This window comes from Ascidia mentula, chromosome 8 (assembly GCF_947561715.1).
Source record: "Ascidia mentula chromosome 8, kaAscMent1.1, whole genome shotgun sequence".
Classification (NCBI taxonomy): Eukaryota; Metazoa; Chordata; class Ascidiacea; order Phlebobranchia; family Ascidiidae; genus Ascidia; species Ascidia mentula.
In genome coordinates this window covers 170,166-197,664 of record NC_138573.1, presented here as the reverse complement: position 1 = coordinate 197,664, position 27,499 = coordinate 170,166, and the positions used below count along the sequence as shown (strand labels likewise).

Genomic DNA, 27,499 nt, shown 5'->3' with positions numbered 1-27,499 from the left:
TTATGTCTCGGATTCCGGTTTGGAGGCTCAAGAGCCTGCTCAAACCGCCTCCAACCAGAATATTCCGGCCATTACGCGGGTGATCACTTGCCAGCTGTGTGGATTTAATATGCAGAAGATGACGTCGTTTTGATGCGATATATAACTCCACTTTGAATAAGTTTTTTTCATTTTTCACCAGAAAACTGTTTTTTTTTACAAGAAGCAAAATTTTATGAAGAAAATTTTTTAGATGTTTAACTGAAGTAACAGATTTATCGTATCATAGAAAAAGGGCGCCACGAAGTGACTGAAATCGCCGAAATATTTTTGTATTTTCGGGCAGACGCCGGCAACCTTCAGCATCCAAGTTTACGAAAAACGAATCGAAACCTCTTTCAAGTCAAGGTCCTATTTTATGCATTAACAAACACGCGTGCACACCAGGGGGGGTGATAGAGCCAAACTTGTTTGTTCAAGTGAAAGTTTTACAAAAATCTAGTTTATTGTTGAAGACAAATTTAAACAGACATTTAACGAAAAATAATTACAGAAATTCGTTTATGCAAATATAAATTGGGAGAAAGAAACGTTTAAAAATTGAAACAAAACCTTGATTAAAACAATTATGTGGCTTGCATTGGTGGATCAGATCTGATGTCCGCGATGTTTACCAGGAACCCCAACATTGTTTGATTTGTTTTTTCAATAAAACACATTGGTAGGGCTTGGGTAGGTTTCCAACCAGATCAAACAGGAACATTATTTGAATAACAAGAAATAGTTGGGTAGTTGTAAACAAAATACGCTTAAAATAAACAACAGATGCTTTGCATCAAAACTTGCTTACAACAGTTTTACTGAGAAAATTTACAAAAAACATTAAAATAATAAAATTTACAGAATAGCTTTTCAACATTTTTTAATTCCATGATTTCACCAACAACATTTTTGTGATTCAATTTTGTTGCAGGGAACACGAAAATTGAATTATGTTCATCAGCATTAAGATAAACCTTTTCCCCCGAAGTGCTTTGGTCTCTTTATACACCTTAAATTAACATAGTTGGTTTTAGTTGTGTGAAATTGTGTTAATACCAAGCCAGAGGTTTCATCAATTTCATTTATTTATTGCAGCAAATCAAGTACATGCGAATTACCTAAATCTTGGGGGCTGCATGTAGTCAGTGATTTGGAAAGAGCAGGAATTCCATCAGAAGAAGTTCGTTCGACTGCTTTGCAAATATCGACAAGCTTGAATCCTCCACCCAACGCAGAAACCAGGGTTTCAACCTCAATTCCTCCCTTCAAGATTTTGAGCAAAGTTGAATCCACGTTGTAATCCCATACAACAGGGGATGCCCCTGATCCACCAGTAAGCCCTGAGCAACAACTCACTTTATGACCTCACAGAGCATGTCATGATTTAGAATATTTTCAAACTAAATTAACCAAATAATGTTTCTCGTCTACTCATGATTGTTCAATAAACTAAACAATGGTCAGAATTCATCATAATTTATGGAAAAATGTTATAAAGCAACATAAAATATCCTGTTCTGCTTGGTGGCTCTGATACTGATGATGCAATTAGGCATAATTAATATTCTGCATACTTTATGATAAGTCACAGTGACAGCGATTGCTAATCACTCTTTGTGAGTGATTTGGTATCATCATCATTTATTAATATGTTATACCAAAAATGTCCTGAATTTGACACAACTTACCACTAATACTGCTGTCCTTGTTGTGGTAACGAGCAGTTCCACCAATATTTGATCCAACAAATTGTCCATCACTGATGTCAATCTTCTTGTGGGTCGAGCCAGACTCGTAAGCTGTGTAAAGAAATAAAGGTTTTACTTTGAGACAAACATATGGATGCCGAAGAAAAGTTTGCAATCTGTGCAATTTGTAAGTTAGGATGGGTGAACTAACCGGTATCTAAACTTTTTAAAAATACAATGGCAATTACAGCATTCTTGCTGCATATATTTTTTCACACAAGGGTCATGGCTATTACATATAAAAAAATTAAAATGTATACCAAAGGAATTTGCAGACAATACAATAATTTATGAAGCAAGTTTATCCACACCAATTCCTAACAAACTTACTATTAACATTCTGGTTAAAGTTGGTTGTTCCAGCATTTTGGATGGCCATGTTTCCAAGATTCCCACCAACTATATTGAACTGATTCTCAACCTTTTTAAAGTCTGAAAACATTGAGGTTTTAATAAATATTTGATGAATCTGTGGTGGTGAATACAAAAATATTTGAAAAGTTAACAGTAAATACTCGAGTCTGGTAGCAATTTATGTTGAAGTCCCACTAATTTAAGCACAAACAGAATTATCCAACATCCATTAAATCAATCATTAGGTTTACAGTCTTGGAAGCCCAGGCATTGCAGCCTAGTTGGATCAGCCACTTTTTCCTGACAAGTCAGTAAGATTTGAAAAATCAAGCTCCTGGTGAGGTTTAAACTCCTGACCCTGGGCTAACAAGGCCCAATGCTCTACCAACTGAGCTACAGGAGCTCAGTGGTTTCACAGGATATATTGTGACTAAGGTACATCCATTGCATCAAATTGAGCAAAAATTTTAGTAGTTTTATTTTAACAGACAATAACATGAAGTGGTAATACATGATATGAAGCTTGCATTGCCTGGGCTTTTATACTAATACTGAGAAAATCAAGTAAGTTGTTTAAATTGTTAAAGTTTTGATTTTATTAGAAAGAATGAAGTTTCAGTCAAAATTTTCTTAGGCAATTCCTTCACTTTTGTTCACCATCTTACTGGTATTATTGAGTGGTTCACCATTGAATTTACGCTGTTGTGGATGTTGATATTGTATTATGTTAAACATTATAGACCACTTGGTTTAAAAAATATTGAAATAAGAGATAAGAAATCTGTTTTTGAAGATTTTCCGTCAGGCGTTTTTCCAGAATGAGGTCTAGATGTAAATGCTTTAACCTGGCGCCGATATTTATACAAAGTACGTTATACACATTATTGTCGTTACAATTGATAAATGTTGAATTTCACGAACAAAATGTCAATTACTTACGAGGTATTCCTGTTATATCACGGGGCATCCCCCTGTCATCCAACACAGAAGAGGTGACTTTTCCACCCGGTCCATGTTGGTGGATGTAAGTATTCGACGAACCAAAATATATATTCTTGGCTGGGTTTCCACTCACAAAACGAATGTTATGTTCTGCAAAATTATAAGCAAGGTTTTCCATCAATATCATTTCCACAATGTTCTAAGATTAATTAGAATTTTAATATTGCATAAATGGAGTTTTATATGCTGTAAAATTCTGTTGCTTTCCAACACATTTAGCCAAACCACAAAAATAGTAAACGCATCTGAATTGAAGGAATGTTTAAACATTAATGAAGATAGGGTAACGTAACGATAACAAATGCAACTGTAACTTTTTAAAAAATCCTTTTTTTATTTGCAGCTACAGACATAATGACATAAACATGACTAACATATCCACTAAACACAAAAAGTGTTGACATTTTTGCTTACTCACTTGACATGATTTCACGACAGATTTTATTTAAAGTAAGAACACAGTTTTACTGTTGTTTGGACGGGAAGGGGAACAGGAACTGAAACTGAGCGAACTGTTTTTATTCTAAAGGAATCATAAAACAGAGAAAACGTTCCGCATCATCAAACGAAATTTTGCATAGTTTTAGTTTAATGTGCAATCAGTAAACTTTTAAAACGACTTTAAATTTTTTATTTTACCAAAGCTTTACAAACGTGTATGATATTTGTCACTGCAAAAGAGCTTTTATTCAATTGTAAGCTACATAGTACGTTTATCTTTTCCCACTATTTTTTGTAAAAAATCCCGATTTAATTAAGTTACTTGTGTAGCGAATGCATTTCGACTAACAGCGGTTCGTTAACGTAATTCTGTATTTTTTCGCAATGTTTTTATTAGATAAGTTTAAGTAAACTGACTTGATGTATTTATCTAACCGTCAATTATGCTGGATGAAATTATTGTAATATTATTTGAAATTTTGCTTAATTATGCGGAACGCTTTGATCAATTTTGCCTCAAAGATAACATACCTTTGCCAACAATTAGAATTTTTAATGCATTCATGTATACTGCGAAAAGAAAAGTCGAAAACCCATGGCCATTTTATGATGCACAAAATAAAAAATCACAAATTTATTTTGTTGTGTTGGCATTAGTGTCTAATACACCATCTTGTGGTCGTTCATTATCTTGCGGTTGTTCCTCAGGTGGCGTCCTGGGTGTCATTTCCAGCTCTTCACTAAGGCGATCAGATGGAATTCCAATTCGATTATAAATCTACAAAACCTGGGTTGATTTGTGGATTCAGGTAAACAGGGAGCTGTACCTGATACAGGAAGCAAAGTATCAACGATTCGACGATTTGGAACATGAAATAAACCAAGGGGTAGGAATACATCTCCAATATCATACACGTACATCTGCAGTATATATGGAATATCTACATGTTTTCGTATTCTTGAATAAGTGTAATAAAAGAAGAAATTTGCTAAATTTAAATTTGGGGACACATCAGCCGCTGTATTTCTACTGTGATGACGTCACCACTGAATACATGGCTGATTGGTCAAGTTTAACTTCACCCGTAGTTGAGCTGGATGATGGTCGTGCAAAGCTGAGAATTTTGCGTTCCAGTTTCTATGGCAACCGTTCGTTTCTGTTTGGCGGTGATGACGTCATTGCCAAACAGCACGACAACAAGATGTGACAGAGCGTAACCGAGAATATAACCTGCAATTGTGACGCATAGTAAAGTATTAATGACGTGTTAACAATGTTCTTTATATGCTGACCGATCAAAGGCAGAATGAATCCGGTCCCCCAGTAGATTGGAGGAATGTGGATGGCAGCTGGGTAGAGAACAATCCCTATCACAGCAGCTGCAGTTATCACGAGCAACCCTACAACTGCACCGACCTACAACAAGTTCACATGGTCATCAATTAATCCAGATCGACAGGGATTTATGTGTTTGGTTGCAGACACTCACCTTTGCAATAACACGAGCAAGATTTGGTTTGAAGTGATTGATTAAGATTCCCGCTCCAACCGGAATGACGAAAGCCACCAACAAGATACCTGGAAATGGACGGTTTTATGGCGTGACGTTTGTCATAAAGTTTACTGGCACCGCAGCCGATCAAAGCTGCTTTTTCCTGATGTGAAAAATCACGCTCCCGGTGTGGTTTGAACTCACGACCCTGATGGTTGGATGCCAGTGAACCTCGTTAGTTATAACCGTTATGTCATATCTTAGATCGTCAAGTAAGGTTTTGTGTATTAGTTGCTTTCCAGCAGTTTACAGACACAGGTGTTATTCCACCCTGTGTAAGCACTTACATATGTTGGCGTAAGGAACAGAAATGGTGTCGTCCGCAAATGAACCCGAGTATATAAAGAGGCAGAGAGGCATCATCGCGAAAGCAAGGACTGTTGAGGTCGTGGTCATTGCTATGCTGGAAAGTTGTAAACCGTAAACCATGGATTAACTAGGTGTAAGATAGCACAGAAGTTACATTGAGACAAAGCGGTTGAAAGTTGGATGTTTTAGTTTACCTCAAATCCATGTCTCCATCCAGCCAGTAAGTGATAAGGTTCGAAGCTGTTCCACCCGGCAGGCATCCCATAATTAACACCACCAATGCTTTAGGCTTGGAGAGACGCATCAAGAGAGCAAGGAGAAAAGCGCTCAGAGGCATGATACCGAACTGACACAAGAAACCTTGGGAGAAAATTTAAAAAACAACTTCTTATGGGCGCCAAATAAATCGGTTCAAGCTGGGAATATTCTGAGATTACCTATGAGAATTCCCCATGGTTTCTTCAATCTGTTCATGAGTTTGTGGACTCTCACGTTGCATCCCATGGCAAGCATGATAATGGCGATACATCCAATCAGCGCATAGCTAAGTGCACGACTGTAAATATACATCAGGTCATAAACTCGAACGATCAAAGATTTTTGCTAATTTCACGCACCTGTAATTAGCGCGATATTGTGAATGACATTCTGGAATGCTCGCCGTGACGTCATCGACGCTGGAGCAATACTCAGACATGGATGGAACTGTAATAAATGACAACCACTTACATCATGGCGTGTATGTGCTGTGTGAATCCTACCATGGTGCTTCCCGGACTTGTCTAATCCGGACCCAGAGAGTTCATTTAATCCCGACCCTGAGGTATTCCGTCCGGGAGAAACGCTCGATTCAATGATATCTGCTGAGGTAAATGCTTCGGTTGCGACCACAAATATTGTCGTATTCATTTCTAATTTGTTCCTGGAACTAACAATAAATTTGTAAACAGAAGACCAATGGTTCGAATCCCATCGAAGCAAAACCAACAAATTAAGTTTTCGTGTCTCATGCTTCACACAACGGCGCTGTAGCAAAGAGTCGACTGCAGGTGAATCTAAACCTTCCTTCACGTCGACCTGTCTCATGTATCTTTGCCACCGAGAAATGCTTGTCACCACACCCAGCTTGTCCTGCGGTAAGCTCCAAGTTTCGCAATGCTATCGGTTATCTTATCTGAAAACTCGCAACTTTGATATCTGGAACATTTTTTTTGTGACCGCTTCAACTTAAGCAAGAAAAAATGAGATTGCTTCGATCGAGTGTAAAAAAAACTACACAAATCACGGGGAAGCAAAATCACGGAAACTTTATTGGAAAAGCCAAATACTTGATTGGCAATTTTAGTTTAAAACGTTTTCTGTCTAACGATCATAAATAAACATGGCGACTGGAACAATTCGACTGTTCATTCATTTCAACGTTCTGTTTAAAAATTACGTCAGAATATTTGTTAAAAATATTTGAAACAGTTCAAGTTCAATAAATATAATATTCGGACACATCTGAAAATACAAAAAAACGAATGGTTGTTACCCTGGTTATCCCCTTGACGCCCGATCCAATATATTGTGTGTTTGTCAACTGATGGTTCTCGCTCTAGTTTTACCGGCCAGTCGAACATTTCATGACCAGATTTTCTGTGACCGCTTTTCAGCCAAATGTGACATCAACCAATTTACGTCAAAACATCCTCCATAACAACGCTGTTTTTACGTGGATTCATACAAATTTCACCGATAAATTTTGTTTCCTCTGTTTGTTCGAGTCCTCGATAATAGTTGGTACTTTAATAGTAGCAGCATTCCATAATTAAGTTTCACCCAAACCCAAGTGATTTAAAACCTGGTTTTCTACTGGTTGAAATACGCGATGGCCTTAGTTTATTGGAATATTCACAGTGGCTAAACTCACACAAACACCAACAATTAAAATCGAAGCAATATAGTGAACAGTTAATTAACATAATTTTGTGCCAATGAAACACAACAAAGTGTACTTATTAAAAAAGAACTGAAGAATGCAATTTTTAAACTAACACAGTATTTACAAAGTAAGAAAAAACCTGTTTTCTTGCAAAATTATGAAAAAACTACAGACACAATTTGCTGATAATTAAGGCCCAACAATGACAAATTAAAACACAATTGGAACTCATTATTTTTCATGTAATTGTGTAAAAAGAAGTTTTAATCTTAATTATCCAAACACAGAATATAAAAACATTGCCATAATCTGTTTGTGGAATTTGAGGTTGTGTATCAGGCTTGCAATCATAAGATGAATGTGAAATACTTTCCACAGGTAAACACAGGGAACTGGAAAGTTAATAAAATCATTTGCATCATTTTCTACAGCTACACATGCGTACATTCACGAGAGCTCCACCATGTGGTGACGATTTTCACAATATGATATCCATATAAATCTGATATTTACAAAACTCTTAGGTTCCAGGTAGATGTTACAAAGCATGTTTTCGGCCAATCACAACACACCATGGTATTGCCATGACAACTACTGCATTTTACCCAACATTTTTTTGTGAAAGTTAATTTTGCGGGATCTCATCGTTGTTTTCAGGTTCTTTCACCGGTTTATTCCCGTGAAGAATCTCCAGTTGATTTTTAACCTGTGCATCCAAAAATAAACTTTCAAACAATGTTCTTTGATATCTACACATGCAAAATATATCTACACATATACAAAATACTGTTTGGACTCAGAATACCAAACACCTATCTCACCTCTGTGCTTTGAACGACATGAGCACCTCTTTGAACCATGTTCCCAACTTCAACATGTATGTGATCACAATTAACACCAGCACAGGCGTCTTCAATAAAATACGTCTAAAAGTAGAAAAATTAAAAACAAACAGTTTCACATTTTGGTAAATCTCACAGCAGTACGAGAATATTCAAATAACTTTCTGTAGTTGCATCAAAATAGACAAACAAATATTACCTTAAAACCCAGATCGATACTATCCTGTATCGTAAAGTTGACGCAAATGTCTGTTGCAACACCACACACGAAAACATGAGTGATTCCATTCCTCTGGAGCAATTCCCGCATTTCTGTTTCCTCTAAACGTTGATTGTCAAAAAAAGCAGAATACGAATCAACGTGTTTGTTCAATCCTTTCTTAACAATGTGACTTCCGTTGGCAATCTGCAAATAAATAAAGAATTTCTTTGATCAAATGCCTTCAATGGATGTTGTAAAAGAAGCCATCCCAGCACTGAGAACATGCAAAGCTTTTACCCAGGATATGAAATAATTAAAATAACATCTGTATGCAGGCACTAAATCTATTCAGGCAATTACTGTTATTTAAAAAACTTAGTTTTCTCAGTGTTATGGGAATAATTAAACTGAAACAATTATTTCAAAAGAAATATTAAACAGATTGGTGATGTTTAAGTGCAGAAAGGTTTACAAAAAGCTTTTAAACAGTGATTGTAAACGCAAATAACTCACAGTTAAGTCTTTGTGGAATTGAGCTCCCCATGTTGTCTGAATGCAGTGGGGCGGCCACATGATCTGTTCTCTTCGCTTGTGACCATCAATGTTAAAAACTAGTTTATCATAAACTTCAGCCACTGTTGGGTCAACCTTCAACGCAATTAAACACTTGAATAAAGTCGTGTGAGTAAAGGTACAAACAGGTAGGGCTGATAAAACTCTTGTAATATAAATAATGGTTTTGTTGGTGGGTCATAGATGAGTTAACAATTTGCATTTGAACAATAATAAAAACCAGATAATTATTAAAGAAAATGCAAACAAAATGAAACAAGTATAACTGACGCTTGAATCTTCATGTTGTTCAAACTTGTATGCGTTCGTAACAAATGAAATATGGTCTGGGGGATGCCAGTCTTGTGAGTAGACAATCAAATCCCATGATGGCAGGGTCACTAGTTGATTGACGGTTTCCAAAATGTCTTGTCCATCCTTGAAACATAATTTACTCATTTTAAACTGAAAATATGTCAAAAACCATAAAAAACACGAAAGTCGAAAAACATGTTTTTGATGGATTAAGTTGAATGGCATCACAGCCAAGAGTGATGGTTAAGTCACAATCTTACAAACCTGTTTGGCTGGACAGTCTTTCAATGCAAGGGATCCAATAATAAAATCATTTTGCATATCAACAACTAACAGAGCTACTTTCATCATTATTTTTGCCAAGATAACTATACTTTTTACACAAATCTAAAGAAACACTCCGGTAAACTAAGAGCAACTGAAACCGAAAAAAATTTGAATAATCTTTCAGCATACGGTTGAGCTACTACAGAGTTAGGCTACACAACACACCATGAAGCGTATTTAAACCGACAAATCACCCCCTAAACACTGAAACACGTTAAAAATCTACACTTGACTTTAATACAACAAACTTCCCTTTTTTCTGGTCATGGGATTTTAGATTTTTCCATAGAAACCAAAATTTTGTTGTGGGTAATTTCCCTTATTGACGTTTCACGTCTTATCAAGGTCATAAGGTCATGAGATATTTTTTGAGGGAAACTTGGATGATTTGAGTTTATCCATACCCAATAATTCAACATTAAGTCTCTGTTTGTTTTCACAGCACCCAAATCTGAGTCTTATCAAAAGTTATATTTGAGTCCAGAAAGTTGATCTCAATCATCAACATTGATCTGTTTATTTCTGGAAGAAGTTGCAAGATTGGGGCTGATATCATGATAAGATGTATCAAAGCTTTAATTGCAGCGATTGCCCGACCAACGAGATTAAGAAAAAGTACAGCAAGTTGAAAGACGTAACGCAAGATTGCGAAAGCATCAGAAAGCCAAGGCATAAATGTTGAAGAGAAAAAAACGATTCCGAAGCATTTGAATTATGACAATCCACAATCACCACAATTTTTATTCTGTTGTTGATTAGGTTTATGCACTGAGGGTTTGTTAATTGCTAACAAAACATGCAATGAAAAAAATAAAACTTCAAAACTCTAGTTTTCCCTCAATGCCGGATGAGGGTAAAGCAGCGAGATTGGAGAAAGTCTGAAATATTTCTGATGTCGTTTTCCTTGTATTGAGTTTCTGAACTGGACGTCAGTTTTGTGAATCCAATCAAGGACTCCATTCGATCCAAAACATTCGTTAAACCTGCAGATAAAATGTTTTAAGGTGAGTCAACCTTGGGTGGTGGAAAGTGGAAGATGTGAAATTTGCCCTGAGACAAAAATTATGAAATTAAGCGTTTGACAAAAAAATGGAAGAGTACATTTTTTATATATGTCCAGTAAGTTATTGACAAGAAGAAAATTAACTTTCAAATGAAAACATAAAGAATTAAATCTTTTACCTGAGGTGATGAAAGTCGTGAAACTGAGGTGATGGGAGACCTGGGAGGTGAAACCCACTGTGGTTGACAACAGTTTGGAGCTGATACATAGAAATCCACACCCACGTGACACTAAGATGAGCCCCGACCAACACCGGCCCCACGAACATTGGAAGGAATTTCACCAACTGGTTGGAAAGTCCGGATTTAATCAACACTTATATATTGCTAAATACTGCTCTTCTGGCACACTTTATTTTTATCGACGATTCTCGAAGTTTCAGCTGTTATGCAGCAGCCTTCATTTTCAGCAACAGAAACATTTTAATTGAAAATAGGTACTTCCCCATATCATGTTTTATTTTGGGAGATCACGTGGTATAAGAAGTTCCAAGGTTAATATTTTACCAGATTTTCCAAGGGGTGCGTGTATGAAGCTGAGAGGCTGATAGGAGCGGTCCACTCATGATGCATTTTGTGGAAATGTTTGTAGAAACGTGGAGAGTGCAGGACCCTGAATGAAATATCAAGTATTGAAATTTCTTGCATTTCTGGAAAATCTTTTCACGGTCGAGTTGTCACATTTTGTATTCGATGAAAATTAATTTAAAGGAATTTTCTACTTTCGTAACAACTTGTGAAATAACTGACCTGTGACCGTAGTAGAACACGCATTCATCTCCAACCATCATTACAAGATATTGAAACAATGCATTCCACAACGTGGGTAGAGGGGTGTTACACGTCATACCCCAATCCCTCATCCACTTGTAGCACAAGAAGATGAGAGCACAGTTGGTGAGTTCGTTACGTAAGGAGACGACGAAGCAATGCACGAGTTTAGAAGTGTCGACCTTTGCGTAAAGTTTGGTGATTTTATTGTAGACCGAAGAGTTGTTTGAGCAAAAAATATGGGCAATTGTTTTTTCAAATATGAGCGACCCAGTTTGCAACAAAACTAACCCTCCGCATGAGTTTAACATTGGTTTATTGTTTTCATAAACTTTTTTGACGTGAATATTTTAGGGTTATTCCCCACAAACTGACTGGAATGTTCTTCCCAGCTTGAACTTTGTATTTTCTCATAAACTTTGGTCGTTCCGTTAAATCCATGACGACGAAGAACGCGTTGAACCCGAAGTATGTGACGAGCATTAAAATGGAAGTTCCTGCAAAAAGCACGGTTGATAAATTACCAGCAACAACTACGGTGTCGGTGGTGAACAAACTAATGCACTTCATGTTTGTTGGTGGAAAAACTCCCAAACAGAAACTTCACGGTTTTTATTTGAAAAGAAATTAAAAGTAATCTCAGATCCACATTTGCACTGTGCGAGTTATCACCATATCATGGAATATCATATGACCGATCCTATACTGTGCGAGTTATCACCATATCATGGAATATCATATGACCGATCCTATACTGTGCGAGTTATCACCATATCAGGGAATATCATATGACTATACTGTGAAAGAAGAATTTGTGCAAGCAAACCGCGTGCAAAGAATCCGGTCTAACGCGTTTGGCAGCAGCAGAATCGCCGCAAGATATTCGTTCAAAGTTGTTTTATTTTGCAACTGAGAGACTGCTTGTAAATTAATCGCAACACAATCATCTTGTGACAACGTCTGTGTCAAGCGATTTTATATATGTGAGGAGTTACGTTGTAAAAAAAACATTATTCTTACCCATTGTGAAAATCTTCCATTCGTCGTTGCCAAAAAGGTTTAGAACACTTTGCCATTGTTCTTCCAGAAGCATTTTTACTGCATTTACTGCCTCCATTACGCTAACTTATAAATGTCAGGATGTTAACTGCAGCGGCAAAACATAAACAAAGCTGACTGCACAGTTTGTATCTGAAACATCAATGACGTAATTGTGTGTGATGTATGAAATAACGTCCGTTGCCGTTCCTAAATTCTTTGCACTGTTTGGGTTAAGTGAGTAACAGCATAAAAATTAACCCGACTATGAAAGACAAACCATAAAGCACTTTCTCCAACCTTGCATTCTGCGCTTGAAACCTTCTTTTATGTAGAAAGGACAGCATCGCAAATAAACCACAGAATAAGTCTGTCACCTCTCACCCAAAACATTGCTGTCTTTCTTGTGGTTTGGACGCCACAATATCCACCCTCCCAAACACCGGGCACTGTCAGCACTTTTCAAGGTTTAAAGTTCACTGGGTGTCTGGTATGCACACGTGTTCCATCACATTATCTGCAAGATGAAAAACTGCGGTTTCTTAAAAAACATTCCGACAGTTGACCACGTGACCAATAAGTTACAAGTATGTTTTTACAAAATCTCACACGGATGTAAAAAAAAAACTTGATAGAATCTGCATTAAATACGCCCCAAACGCACTGGAGCGTATCGCGTGGAACATCGTGTTTCGTGCAGGACGAACGTGGTTGCCGATATTCATGCTTGACTGGGTTTGGTTTATAAATTTTGCATATGATCTCCATGTGTTTGTAAACCTTGTTTGAGAGAAACTCATGACAGAATCAGTTTTTTACACCAGAGGAAAGAGCGTTTAAAGAACATATGACATGACAACTTTGCGTAAAACTAAAGGTACATCTACAACAAACATATATCCAAAGTTTTACGGTTCTACGCCAACTAAAAACTGTGGAAAACTGCACGAAAAGTAACGGCGACCAAAAATTATGAACCTTTTGCGCTGAGGAGAAAAGCACATCACACAAGGCGCTTGCGTCGAAAAAATGCATTGTTTAGATAGGAGAAGGCGCCTTATATTGCAGATATCGAGTAGTTTCTAACATAGGATAATTCACAGATTACGTTACCTTAAAGGTCAGGACAAGGTCTTACATCAGACAAAAATATGTCACTGTGACGTCACAAACCAAAGGCTTATTTGTCCTCAATTATCGGAAGACCATAGGGTATAGGCGCAACGACATTACTCTGTACTTCGGTAAGACGGGGATGGTGCATTTCTTTGCTCAGTACCATTACATGACGTCATTTTGGGTGTGATGTCATAACTTTAACCTCACCTTTGTGTTGACTTTAATTTGGTGATTCCAACATTTCTAGTTACGAACTATATTGCGAAAAATATATTAGTGGTTGATTGTGGCGAATTAAATAAATCATTTATGTCGCGAACTCGTAGGCAACGCCACTGTCCGACAAAAAGTGGTTCTATGACAGAATAACAGTGTTGTGTTGCATAATCAGCTAATTTGGTTGGTTTTTCTCGGCGGTCTTTGCCAGCCTCAAAATTCAATTCTTTTGCTATGATTGGACAAAATGACAATGCTAAATTGACGGTTTGTCTCTGTCGTGTTTTCAAAAGTTCATGTATCACGTTAGCGATCATAAATGCGGTAACAACAAGAACACCCTGTCCCAGTAACTGTTTTGTTATTACACAACTAAATAAGACATAATAGGTCGAACAGCGGCCATCTGTCTTCAGCTTAAATTAACATCAAATTCGTTCATTTGTTGTCCCCTGTGTAATACAATGCTATACTAAACCAGTTTTACAATGTTTTCCATTCCTACGCATAATGCTTGCTGCCAGCACTCACACGACCAAAGCACCTTCTATGACGTCACGCAACAATAATCTCGTCATGAACATCTTTTAGTTTAATTATTAATGTTTTATTTTTGCATGTCACATGTACTCAAGACCCAGTCTGCCGCTCTGCAAAACACACGAAGCAGAAATTCGGCGACTTTTGTTTTAGAGAAATTGTGGATATCGAATAACCATGTTGACCACAACATGTGTTGTCGGTTTGGTGGGATGTAATAATCAGAAGTGTGCTGGAAATTCTCCCTGCAACATTAGCCTTAATTAAGCCACCAACCCATAATCGTGGGGGTTATGAAACAATTACGTCACTTTCACGATCGCGGCACCGGGTGATAAACCTTTGTGATGTCATAATTACATGTTTAATTTAGTGGTTCTCTGTTAATCAGCGTGGGCCATTGTGCGTTGAACAGGGTTAAGGTAAATATGTAGGATTGGTCTGTTGTTATATGCGAAGTTCGTGATGTTGTTTGTAAACAATGTTAGGGAGTATTTGCCATCAGGGCTGTGTATATAAACACACGCTATGTTGGGTTTATCATATCTGCTTCAAATCAACTACAAACACACAAGGAAATATGAACAGCAAAAGTTTTACGAGATGTGCAGTGATTCTGCTGCTCTCTGCAAGTTATTGCTTCGCATGGAGTTTCTATAACAGACCAGGTTGGAATAATAGTTTGTTGTCTGTCCTGTTTATAAGCAAATATCCTATGGTAAACACGTGGTGACACTTTGGTAACTTTAGAATCTGTTGCAAACGTTCCGACCTCATAAATAACTGTCATTTACAACTATTGGGATTTTCAGAAAGAAATTCTGTTGATTGCATCGTTGGCAAATGGAGGTCTTGGTCTAAATGTATGCTGGATTTTACCGACCCATTCCACTTCGATGTGATGATACGGAACCGAGATAGACCCGTGATCCAGTGGCCGAGGGGGAGAGGGAAAACATGTCCTCCTTTACAAGAAATCGAAGGTGGGGGAAAAACTTTTGTAAAAAATAAAATGAAGCGACTTTGGTCTCAAATAATTTAGTCCTTCATGTTCTCAAAAACATAGGAAAAGAGAAAATTGGCTGAAATATCAACAATATTTGTATTAAAAACGTTGCTGACGTTGTGGGGACTGGTGTGTACAGAATGTTCCGGTGATTCCCCTCTTGATTGTGACGTCGGTGAGTGGTCACACTGGAGTTATTGTTCCCATGAGAGCAACTCTCCAAATTCTCGAACGATCGAAGAAAGATTCAGACAAATAATCGTGGAGTCGAAGAACGGAGGAAGGGGATGCCCCGAACTGAGTGAAGTCAGAGGTGAGACACTAAGTGGCGCCATCCACTGTCTGGATGTAGATTGAATAATAATCATTAAAGTGCAAAGTTCACATTTGCTCCTGGGTTCCCAACAGATTGCGTCATGCGGAGAGATGACGTCAACTGTCAAGTATCGGAATGGTCCGACTTCAGCGATTGTTTCGATCTCATGATACCGGACGGTGACGATATCCAGGTTAGAGAGAGGGTCAGGGTCGTGGAGGTCGATCCTCAAGGTCAAGGGGAGGAATGCCCGCTACTCAGCGAAACCGAAAGTATGAAAATTATTTTTTAAACAATAGAAGTAAATTCGAAAGATTTTTGGATCGAACAGGAGAAACTGTCGAACTTAACACCAAAAAACATTTTAACGAATTTTACTGAACTCGTCTTTATTGCTTTTAGTTTGCGATGAACCCAGCATGGAAAAGAGTCCAAAAAAGAAAAATGATCCGAAACGAAAAACAGAGAAGGGTGATGGATGCAGAGGAAGTTCCGGATGCTCTAGTAGTGGTTCTAGCCAATCCGGAAGTCCTTCAGGATCCAAGAGAAGAAGAGGAAGTTCATCCAGCAGTGGAGGATCAAGCAAATCCGGAAGTCCTTCAGGATCCAAGAGAAGAAGAGGAAGTTCATCCAGCAGTGGAGGATCAAGCAAATCCGAAAGTTCGTCCGGATCAGGGAAAAGAGCATTACGCAGAAATCATTATTACAATTATCGCTACAGACATAACGGATCAAGCAAAAAATAATTTGTGACAACAAAGGATAATAGTTGTTATTTGTATTTAAAATGTTTCCAAGTGCTTTATCAACCCTCATCCTTGCGCTTATTCAAAAGGATTTCATTCTTCGATTCAAATCGCAGCAATCACAAAACTTATCAGTAAACATAAATTGAAAGGTTGAACTTATCGTGTGGAAAGTTACTGCAAGTGATGTTGGTGTCGTATAACGCTGAACAGGTTGTTGAAAAACAAGCGACAAAACGCGATAACTTAATTTAAAGTCAAACATCCTTTGCCTGTTTATAGATATGTACAGCTGGAATAATCGCGGTCGCGCGCTGTTTTGCATTTTGAAACAAACTCTGAATAATTATGAGGTCACAATGGCGGATATTAAGACTTGATTTACGTAAAAGTTTAGTCTGAAGTGAAGCGATACATTTCCTTGGCCGTCTAAGAACCCTCATTGAATGTAAATACCGGCCATAAGAAGCATCAGGTCCCCACGCCCGGCGCTAAAACGCTTCAAGTGTTTCACTAAAGTGGGTAATCATTTATAGCAAAGTGGACTTGCGAGGTTTAGCTACAACAAGAACAATGTTCTTGATTGGTGAGAATAGGAACAGGTTTCGAACAAACATATCACATCAAGAAAACTGATATGGCGAAAGTTTACAAACTGCAATTACTTGAGGCCAGTATGTGCAGGCTTACATATCCCTTCATGCAGTGGAACTTGAAAAACAGCAAAATAATAATTATACAATGCAGTCATGACAAGTTCAGTACGGGCCTTTTTTTCAAAAAAATCGGTTTAATAAGTGAAATGTTGTTTTGTCAAGCAATCCACTCCAAGCAAAGTACTGGTGGTTTGTTAGAACGACTCCATTTAATATTCTGTCCGCACAGAAGCCAAATATCACACAGTGGTGTTGGCTTAAGGTTGAACCGCAGATCTAGATTGAAAGGGGCAAAAGTTGAAGGTTTGTTTGAACTTTGGTGTTTCAATGGTGAGATTGTGTATTCTGAAAAGGTGTTCAGACGATATCCTCGATATGATCAAAAATCCAACGTGCGAGTCACGCCCGGTCTGTTAACGGAGTTTTGAAAGAAATCATTTTGACAATGATTAAATATCTATGTACTTACGAGCTCCCGCAGACATCTGCACCTTCTCAGACATTTCAACGACCTCTTATTCACCATCTGTTAGTGGTTGATAATATAGCGGATATACAGGTTCGTGAATGGACATATTTCACATCTCTCATAGAATTCCCCGTCAAGAGTCTTTTGGTAAATCACTGAGGCGAAGTTTATGACACGTGGCTTCGTCCTTCAAGTCAAGGTCAAGTTGTCTCAAGTTTCCTTTCAATGTTTGTCGCCAGAAAATCCGATCAATGTTTGAGGTTTAATTTCAGCTGAAATATTCAAGCTTACTTTGGCCGAACTCTAAAAGCTTAGAGAGAGTGCGCAGTAAAAACAACAGCGGGAAGTTAAACAACAACTTATTCCGTATAACATACGCATTGTGTTAACCGCGAAACACGCTTTGTGACATCATAAGCATTTTGACATAATAGTCGGGAATGCCACAGTTTACTTAGGGACAGCGGCAAAGTCTGAATGGTGAAAGATAACTTTTGTGTGTGGTTACAGTGTTAAGGTGAGTGGGATTGTTGGTACAAGAAGTTGACAAACTTTAGCCCAACTTGTTCATTGTTGTGAGGAGTTGTTTTTATCCGAAACCCGATAAGATCCAGGAGTGATTTGTTGGAAAAAACTTCTCACTTCCTATAAAACCTATCACGCTATTGGTTGAGAAGGTGAACGTGATTATTGTACAACGGTTCAGTATTAGCAAGAGGCGAAAACTATTGAAAGTTAAAAAGCTAGGGGAAAGGATTTACGACCAAGTAAAACTTACAGAAACGTTATGATTTCTATATTTTGTCCGTTAAAATATCTACATATGAGCTTGATGTTAAATGTCGACGCCATGATCATAAAAACTTCGCTTAAATTCGGGTAAAAAAATAATGAACCTTCCATTGCTTTCAGTTGCGATGGCAACAAAAGTAATGCTGGTATTTTGTCACAGCTTAAAAGTTTAAGTTTCTTGATTAAAATTATGACGTCAAACAAAATGGCAGCTGCAGCAGCCTTGCGACGGAACATAACTAGGACGAGAGGAATGGTGTCGGTCTCGCTAAGGAGCACGAGGACAAGCGAAGTTTCAAGTTTCGTCAAGAATTGCAACAAGGCAGAAAACTTCGCCCTTCGGAAAGAGGTTTGAAACAAAATATTTCTGCTTGAGTTAAAACTTCGCGTGAATTTCTGCGTAAGAAGTTTGGTTTATAAAATATTGCATTCTGCAGCAGCAGCAACGCATTACATGCATGTAAACTTTGTGATTTTCAGTTAAACATTTGGCACAAAGATACAAACTTTGCCGTCCGCAAGGTGGCGAAGGAGCAGGACGATATGTACAGAGCCCTCCTCAAACTCAGTAGGACAAAGAAATTGATCAAAGAAGTGAAACAAGATCAGGTTAAAGACAGGGAAGAGTTGAGGAGGTGGATCCACTCGAAGCGGAGAATCAGGAGACACGTCGTCCATCAGGATGACAACCTCCAACTCCGAACTCCCACCAACCGTGAGTTCTTCACACAGAAATCATATTAATTAACTTCTAATGTACGAAAGGATTTGAATGGAGACAAGTACGTTCTTATTTTGATCTGCAGGGGTGGATGATAAAACAGCCAACGATGGAAATGCGGAAGTTCTGAAAATTTCTTTTGCAACGGAACAACCGCGCGCCCCCAACCGTGAAGTTGAACACAGGGATTCGAACCCGGAACATTCTGGAACAAACCTTGGAAGACTGCAAAGTCTTACAGAGATTAACTTACACAACCACAACCAAAATCGACTGAAACAAAATAACTCTGAAACGTTTTTAAAACACGCGTCACAAAGAGGTATTGATTGTGAATCGGCGATCGAAGCAGTTGACGAAGCTTACCATTGTTACAAAGCATCGAAATCGAATGGGATCGATGTGACGTCAGTCTTACCATTGTCACAAGCTTATTTGCACGCAAACCTTAATGGCAACGAGAAATCAGGTGAAAATCATCTGGGTTTATCGGCTTCCAGACCTGCTCGGGTTCAGAGACTGAAGGACACTAAGTTTCCGCCGCTTGGTGGAGCTAAAGCTTTAACCGAGGAAGAAATTGACGACTCACCAAACATTGTGTACGGCTCAAGCAGCGATCTGATTTCAAACGACCTTCAGAGTGTCGAAGAAAAATCATTGAAATTGGCTGCTGCTGTTTCGGTTAAGGGTAATCACCCTTTTAAAGGGAAACCCCGGCCAAGGAGGAAAAGAATTAAATTGAAATCAAACAGATCCGAACCCACAGAGGAACTCATCAATAATTCCTCGATCGCAGTAAGTAAACCCCACATAGAAAATAAACGTTTAATTGTAGAATGTTATGAAACAATTAGTAAATTCCACAATCCTCCCCCCCCAGTTGTTCTAAAACAAATGTTGCTCGATGTAATCGTGTGAGGGTATTCCCCCCACCGAACTGATAATATTCAACCTCAAACTGTGATCCTCCCCTCCCCAGGTTCGACCAGGAAAATCATATGACGTCACTGTGTACAAGAAAGGAGAATCCGGAGACTTCGAAGCGGACGTGACGTCATGGAATACTACAGTTGACGTTGCAAAATATTTTCATCTCTCTTCAAGAAGGTGGGGGGGGGGGGGGTTGTCAATATATGATGTGAGGTTTAACGAAAGAATGAACGCAGGGAAAGATTAAAACGGGAAAAACTTCTGGAAGATGCCAGGGAAATAGAGGCTCAGCAGCGTCATCGTGTGGATAGGTTTCTTAGAAAACTTTCATGGGAACTTGAAACGGATGAGCGGGCAAAAAATGTAAAAATAATTTTAGCCGGTTTTCCAGTTTTTTAATTAAAGTCTTTTCCTGACTTTTCAGTACAACCGAGAAGCTGAAGAAGCAAAACTGAGAATGCAACGACGTTTGGAGGCACTTAAACGTGGCCCACCAAAGTACGGGGATGGAGATCTTAAATCAATTCCAAACTACGTCAGAATCTACCCAAGATTGTGAGTTGGTTGATATCCGGGAAATCAGAAACTAGATTTAATCCAGCCTAACGATTCGATCCAATATAACGATTCGATCCAATCTAACGATTCGATTTAAGTTCAGTTTAAATCCTTTTTTTCCCTCCAGGACAACCGAGGAGAAGAAACTTCCACGAAAGATCAGGAAGAGATCAAGTTGGTCGGTTCCATCTCTATTCACCCTCCAAATCGCTGCAGCGAATCCGCGCCTTGTACCCCCAATTCCAGGGGGTGTTAGGAACCCCCCAACTGTACATGACACGTCATCACACCTGGTCAACATCAACCTAGATAGATATTTGCTGGACGTCGCAAAATTATGAGGTCCCAGTTTCCCAACCAGAGGAAAATATTCTTCGGTTTTTTATTATCGATATTTGTTTAGAATAAATAGAGTTGTTTGTGATCGCACGTTTGGAAACCATGCGACGATACAAATATCTGTGTTGGTTTCGGTTCACCACCATGCGGCTTGCGACAAAACGCCTGGCCGACACCACGCGGTGCAATATGGCCGTCAAAGGATATAAATTTTCATACAAGTTTGTTTACCCCTTGGCACAATGCCACAATGAAGAGCGTGGGGCCATTGTTGGCGCATCCTATTTCAACAGGGGTACGGAGGTTTGCGGATAACAGTCGACATAATGTCGAAGTTCAGTCAAGGTTTAAAGTTGGTATGTTTGAGTAGTGGAAAGTCCAATCAAATTAATCGAAATAAGCGCAAAAACAATTGAGCAATGCACACAAAAATAAAAGGACACCGCTAAAATTATGAAAGGTTATCGAGTCAGACGCAAGTTTTGGAAACAATTTTGTTGATCAGCAAAGGTATTGTTGAGGGATTAAAAACAGGTTGGTACCCAAGTAATATGTGTTGGAGTTGTATAACAAACTTAGTTGAGTAACTTTCTGATGCAAGTCTGACAAAAACGTAAAAGCGGAACTTTCGTGTCTGCTATTGCGACAAAACAGGAACCAAAAGTGCGAACGTGACTTTATTAGTCCAAGACAGGGCAGCTTCCTGTTTAACTTTGAACATTTGGGTGATCGTCTACCCACGCAAAAAACTTAATGTTTAGATTTAACTTAAGAAACGCGTCGTTACAATGTTTGGGCAGCGTGATTGAGTAAAGTTCTTCATTTGAGAAATGTCATTAAATCAATTCTAACCTCGTCGCAAATTCTGCAACTTTGCATTTGTTTTAAACAATCTTTTTGAAATCTGCGTTTGATGTTATTTCAGGAATTATACTTTTTTTATGTTGAAAGCAATTGAAAGATGGCAGGATCTTTATAAAGCATCTAGCCATGTCGCTATACAACATTAAACGACTAAACACAGTAACAGTTATCAAACGACAAGTCTCTCCAAGGGGTGGGGAAGATACCAAGGTGACCTTCATCTTCAAGACTCCCTTCACATCATCCTGGTTTCCACTGCTTTGTTCAATGACTGAAATTTCAATCCTGGTCGCCATCAGGAAAGGAATTTGACGAACCCTCAAACAAACCCAGACAATTTCACAAACTTTTTTCCCAAACAGACACCGAGCACCCCCAATCCCACCCTCACCCCTAGCGACCAATGGACAACCCCAGCGTTACCCCCTCTGTAAGTATAAACTTACATCTGTATCTAAAATGTTGTCGAACTTTTTGCCACAGCCAACTTTGTGTAGAAATGTTATGAACATGAGGAGAAAGTACGCCATAAAGGTTTCCATGGGTTTACAGCAGTCAATTAACTGACTTCTTTTTTGATTCGGTCTGTGTTGAACCCTAATCATTTCAGTAGCAGGTTTTGCTTAACATTATATGGGAAAGTATTCCCTTTCATGGTGAAGTGGTTGATAGTTCAAGGTCGCAATCAAACACACCTTGCGTTTACGTAAAATTATGTCAAATATTTCTGTTATAACATCCTTAGTTTGCAGAAAGGAATAATCCGGTGAAACTTTCAATGTCAGCACAGTCACTTGCTGGTAACCCTAGGGCTGTAACGCCAGCAGCACACGCGGTCTGACGCACGTTAGTAAATGTTGTGTGGCGAACAATGGGCGGCTGGTAAACCGAGCCCGGGGTATTTCCATGTAAAGCACAAAGTTTGCTTTGCACAAACATCGAAATTTCAAACGATTTAAACCATCTTATGGCTTCAATTCGACCATAGGAATTAATTTTGTTTCAACACAAATATGATTTCCGCCGTTAATTTTTTTTGGAAAGAAAATGCAACAATACTTTTCTTTGTGTAACGACTGTTTAACTCAGGGGCGACGGAATGAACCTTCGACCAACGAATCGCCGCCAGCTCCAAGTGAAGAATTTGATGTTGGGTTTAATGTGATGCTGAGGAAAGTGCATGCATGGCCAGTCAACCGTGAAATATATGTTGGAGATTTCAACGCGCGCCGAAGGTCACAGAGGGCGTTTGTGTTGGGCGATGGGGTTCGGCCTTTCATTTAGGCTTGTTTGTTTTTTCTATTATTCAACTTTCTAACGAAGGGGCTAAATTTGTCAACAACTGTTTCATAGAAAACGTAGATAATCCTGAAACATCTTCAAAATGCTGATTTACTTTTTTCATTAAAATTTGTTGATAATAATGTTTGGATTTCACTGATTAAGAATTCCTGCTATTTCACTCACGAAATTACTTCATGTGGGTTCACATAATCGTGTGAAAGACTTTGTTCGTGATAAGATGAACATTTGTGAGTCACAATGTTATCATGTTCTGGGTGTTGTTTAATGTAATTCGTCAGATGTGCCATTGCGTCCCGCAATTTGTAAATACGCGAAACGTTATCTGTGCGTTATTAATTACGTGCCCATTGGTCGCTAACCCCAGTTGCTGCCAAACGAGCAAGTAGCAAAGTATTCGCCACTCTCTGTCAGTAAACAATCCCCACTGTATGATCTGACACAGTTGCATTCATGTCATGTATTCGTCGCTGCCTCATGTTCACACATAGTCCCACGCCCAATATATTTGTCCCTTATGACCTTGAGAACACGTGCTCAATGTCAAACTAAAGCGACGGCGTTTGGAACTGATGAAATGAGAGGGAACTTCAAGTCGCAAGAAAGTTCGAAGAATTCTTGGGTTACAAGAAGCGAGTTGCAAAGAATATTTGCGTCATCTTTGGACTCAATCTCTCACAATACACGTGGAGACATTTCCCTTTAAACCACGCGGGATTCGGTTTGTGATTGGAAACATTGTTCGGGGACAAAACTGAAACCACGCAACCTCCCCATGATGCTGACATCCAAGTTCTGTTTTACAAATCGCCCTGGAGGAAAACATCATCGGAGATACTTGTTCACATTCACACCACAGCCAACTCGGCAGTATCATGTTCACATTGGAGTCAGCTTCAACTTCGTGCTTTCATAAAACCACAGGATTCAACGTCATCAAACGACCAATCACTGCAGGTAAAACTACCTACTGGTGTTTTTCCCAATGTGGAACATTAAATAGTAGTATTTTATCTACAACAGTCCAGAGATTTCTTGGTGAAAAGTCAACTAAATCGTTACATGGCGAGGTTTGCTTGAAGAATTATTACAATTTGACACCAAATACCTTAATACAGTACATATACGGTTATATCAGCAAATGTTTATTAAGTAACACTCTAGTATATATTGATGCTCTCGCATTGTGTGGTTATTTCACCAACCATGTTTCGGTGCGGATACGGTTGATAGCACAATAACCACGTGACGGCATTACGTGCTTCAAAACAATCCGAATAGGGGAATACCCATGTGTTCCATTGTAGGTAAACTACCCAGGGGGAGGTGTTCGGATGGGACAATTGCCGTGGCCATTACTTCTTCAAAATGAGTCACATTCGTTCCCAACGGAGTTATTCCACAAAACAAATGGACCATACTTTCAGGAGGCCATGGACGGAGTTGTACAAAGCACTATGAGGTAAATGCATGGCAACAACTTCAGTTAAAATATGTCTCATAATTTGACAAATCCGAAATTTTCCACAAGTAATATTTTTGTGACGTCATTAAGGAGTTTGCTTGTTTCGAAAAAAAACCACGTGCAAGACAGCGGTCTTGCCTGAGAGAATCACACTGCCTTTAAACCACGTAACTGTTATGTCCTGATAACACACCAGTATATCTTACAACACACTTAATCACTATCTCTTCTATATAAAGTCAGTTCAGCAACAAACCCGTGTATCATCCTTGTAACATATTTGCTATAAATAACGACCAGTAACGTTTGTCATCAACACGTTTAGGACGCAGCTACGTCATTTCCGCCACTTAATGGAACGGTTGATTGCATGTGAGCAATGTTAGAAGCAACACCTGGTAATGAGTGAAGGGGAAAGTCCTGAAGGTACTGTGGGATTGTTTCCACCAATCAACAAAAAGTATTGAGTCACATGACACACTATTTCTCTAACAAAGGAATGTCAGTTGTTCATTGTTTAGTTTCGGATGGAATGGAAAGATGAGTCAAAAAGATTAAACTGACGGTGAACTTGACTTGGTCAGTTGTTATGTAAATCTCGACAAAGAGATGCTGATGTATGGTTCTTTTTGACTCATCTTTCCATTCCATCCGAAACTAAACAATGAACAACTGACATTCCTTTGTTAGAGAAATAGTGTGTCATGTGACTCAATACTTTTTGTTGATTGGTGTATGGTTTCAATTGGATAAAAGTGGTGACAAAGAGATGCTGATGTATGGTTTCAATGCTTCTGTCAATGCAGCAGCAATACAGTATAATGTTTACTGGAGATGTCTTTTGTAGTACTAACCCCAGAAAAAGATTGAATAACTTGTAGGTTAGATTTCTAGTAGTGTTTATTGCAACTACTTGGCAAATATAAAAATAACTATTCTATATGTGAACACTACAGTGTATAAGATTGACTTTGACAAAAGAATCCTTATGTTTTGATGCAGAAAAACTTGTAGCCGGAGATGCAATGTCTTTGTTTAAAATCAAGAGGCTGAGGGAGGCTTTCCAGAAAACTCCATACAGAACCCCCCGTGTTGAGATACTTTCCTCACTACACATTTACTCACACAAACCAACCGTCCAATTCTTCAAAATATTTGTTTCCATGGTCGAGATTTCAATTTCAACTTTAAGTCGAAGTAAAATCTACAACCGATAAAACAACGGCGGATCGACCAATCAGAAGCCTGGAAACTAACGAAGATGTGCAACCAACCAATCAGCATCACCCAAGCTACCGGCAATGTTGAAACACGACAGGTGAGATTTGTCCACATTATTTCCATTCAACTCCAGGGTTTTGTGCACAGGTGGCGAGAAACAAGGGCGACCTCCAGCGCCACGAGGTCGACGTTGCTTTGAGGAAAATGGAGAGCAAAGTTTTCAGCAAACCAGTGAAGCGTGAAGTTTCTGTGGCAGATTTCAACGGGAGGAGAAAAGTATTCGTTGAACAATAAACGATTGATTCGAGACTCAAGTCTTCTGTAAGCAATGATGACGGACACAGTAGTGTTTGAACGACTGCTTCAGAATAACGGTTGGTTTTTGAAAGATCTCCCAACAAACACTAGCAGGATATATTTTTGATAAAAAGCACACGACCAGGAGTAATGGGAAATATAATGTTCGTTGAGTTTGATTTTGTATCTCATATTGCTCGTTGAGTGGTTTCTTGTTTTACACCAAAGTACATTAATTAATCAAAATTAATTAAAACACTTTTATAAAATAATTGCACTTTAGCATCAAACTCGTGTTTTCTTCAACATCCATCCTTTCAGCACTAAAGTAAATTCAGTGGAAACATAACAGTGGTTAAAACCCGTTGTTTGGAGAATGCAGTATTGAATGTTTTGAAATTGTGTAAATTATTGATCAGGAAACTTGTTTTAACTTTAGGTCATTGTTTTTAGCGAGCTCAAAAAAGTTAGGATTATTGGTTTTATTGCTTAAACATAATATCGTGCAACTTTACTTCCGTCTTTTATTTATTTTTGCAGCATTTCTGTTCTTAAATTTGGCCCAAACTCGTTAGCCACTGATCTATACAAACTATATGAATATCTTTTCTTCTCGTCTCGTGGTGGCGCTATGTGTATTATTCGGATAACCAACCACACGACTAGTCAACCGTACACGCCTCTGTTCCATCAAAATGTACTGACTGTGTCCGGCAAGCCTAATGATGCCTCTGACATATATAATGTTGCCATTACACGATTTTTTGATGCCATAACTTGCAGCCCCAACAAACATACTAACAGTGTCAAGCCAACATAACGTAAATATTTCGACAAACGCCATTCAGACATCTGTAGCGCCACCAAGAGGCCACTTGTACTTTGTAATTCTTGCGTCTGCTTCGTCAAACATGAAACTACTAATTTACCGATTCTTCATTCAATTTTGATTTTGGAAACATGTTTTACCAATTGCCCTCTGGGTGAAAAACATTCCAAGAGAATTATCAGTTATATTTGTCCTATTTTCTGACAAATGCAGCCAAAGCATTTACATCACAATGAAGTTGATTGCGACATCCGGTTGCGATGTGCCCATGGTCACGAGTTCGAACCTCACCGGGAGCGATCGATAGATATTGTATCCAAAATCCCTTCGCAGAGGGACATCCTTCCTTAACTTGGTAGACCTTTGGTAGACATTACGATTCTGCGTAACTTGATTTTGCAAATAAACTTTTACTACGATTCGAATAAATTGTCATTCACGGCATTGTGACGTCAGAACGGATGAGGAGTGGCCGTTCCAATTGTGACGTAAATTCAAATCGCGTTTACTGTCATAACCAGTATTTAAACTATTCTCTTTTCGTTGTGACGTAATAGAAATCATATGAGTTGTAGATGGTGAAATTGAGGTCCGGGAAAATATTGGATATCAGTTTGTGATGATTATTGAAAACTTCATGTCACAAAATCTT

General features: G+C 38.5%; 6 protein-coding genes and 1 long non-coding RNA gene across 7 annotated transcripts; 3 read left to right on the top strand and 4 right to left on the bottom strand.

Moving 5' to 3' along the window:
* Positions 1-432: 432 nt before the first annotated feature.
* LOC145911449 (uncharacterized) lies at positions 433-3,660 on the bottom strand. Its single transcript, XM_082998781.1, has 6 exons — positions 3,544-3,660; positions 3,063-3,215; positions 2,100-2,201; positions 1,710-1,820; positions 1,140-1,361; positions 433-1,030 (listed from the first exon to the last, which is right to left on the bottom strand). The coding sequence occupies exons 1-6, from the start codon at positions 3,548-3,550 to the stop codon at positions 1,023-1,025; spliced, it is 603 nt and encodes a 200-aa protein (XP_082854907.1). The 5' UTR covers positions 3,551-3,660; the 3' UTR covers positions 433-1,022.
* Positions 3,661-4,200: 540 nt separating this feature from the next.
* On the bottom strand, positions 4,201-6,337 carry LOC145910666 (ileal sodium/bile acid cotransporter-like). Its single transcript, XM_082997854.1, has 10 exons — positions 6,190-6,337; positions 6,046-6,133; positions 5,866-5,984; positions 5,623-5,788; positions 5,407-5,522; positions 5,057-5,145; positions 4,860-4,983; positions 4,650-4,797; positions 4,394-4,487; positions 4,201-4,344 (listed from the first exon to the last, which is right to left on the bottom strand). Exons 1-10 carry the CDS (start codon positions 6,335-6,337, stop codon positions 4,201-4,203), a joined length of 1,236 nt encoding a protein of 411 aa, XP_082853980.1.
* Positions 6,338-7,298: 961 nt separating this feature from the next.
* LOC145911496 (nicotinamidase-like) lies at positions 7,299-9,677 on the bottom strand. Its single transcript, XM_082998862.1, has 6 exons — positions 9,528-9,677; positions 9,240-9,386; positions 8,910-9,044; positions 8,394-8,600; positions 8,174-8,278; positions 7,299-8,058 (listed from the first exon to the last, which is right to left on the bottom strand). The coding sequence occupies exons 1-6, from the start codon at positions 9,612-9,614 to the stop codon at positions 7,978-7,980; spliced, it is 762 nt and encodes a 253-aa protein (XP_082854988.1). The 5' UTR covers positions 9,615-9,677; the 3' UTR covers positions 7,299-7,977.
* A 543-nt stretch (positions 9,678-10,220) lies between these two features.
* On the bottom strand, positions 10,221-12,571 carry LOC145912295 (fatty acid hydroxylase domain-containing protein 2-like). Its single transcript, XM_082999718.1, has 6 exons — positions 12,444-12,571; positions 11,799-11,920; positions 11,403-11,605; positions 11,160-11,265; positions 10,773-10,939; positions 10,221-10,573 (listed from the first exon to the last, which is right to left on the bottom strand). The coding sequence occupies exons 1-6, from the start codon at positions 12,538-12,540 to the stop codon at positions 10,417-10,419; spliced, it is 852 nt and encodes a 283-aa protein (XP_082855844.1). The 5' UTR covers positions 12,541-12,571; the 3' UTR covers positions 10,221-10,416.
* Positions 12,572-14,916: 2,345 nt separating this feature from the next.
* LOC145910665 (thrombospondin type-1 domain-containing protein 7B-like) lies at positions 14,917-16,404 on the top strand. The gene is made up of 5 exons (XM_082997853.1): positions 14,917-15,004; positions 15,149-15,319; positions 15,482-15,655; positions 15,751-15,930; positions 16,061-16,404. Exons 1-5 carry the CDS (start codon positions 14,917-14,919, stop codon positions 16,402-16,404), a joined length of 957 nt encoding a protein of 318 aa, XP_082853979.1.
* Positions 16,405-18,485: 2,081 nt separating this feature from the next.
* Positions 18,486-20,871, top strand: LOC145910663 (uncharacterized). The gene is made up of 7 exons (XM_082997850.1): positions 18,486-18,670; positions 18,802-19,036; positions 19,128-19,837; positions 20,022-20,149; positions 20,209-20,335; positions 20,397-20,527; positions 20,658-20,871. The coding sequence occupies exons 1-7, from the start codon at positions 18,512-18,514 to the stop codon at positions 20,869-20,871; spliced, it is 1,704 nt and encodes a 567-aa protein (XP_082853976.1). The 5' UTR covers positions 18,486-18,511.
* A 927-nt stretch (positions 20,872-21,798) lies between these two features.
* Positions 21,799-27,266, top strand: LOC145910880 (uncharacterized). Its single transcript, XR_014403218.1, has 6 exons — positions 21,799-22,163; positions 22,823-23,992; positions 24,343-24,497; positions 24,826-24,926; positions 25,503-25,818; positions 25,869-27,266. It is a non-coding gene; the product is annotated as an uncharacterized LOC145910880 (long non-coding RNA).
* The last annotated feature ends 233 nt before the right edge of the window (positions 27,267-27,499 follow it).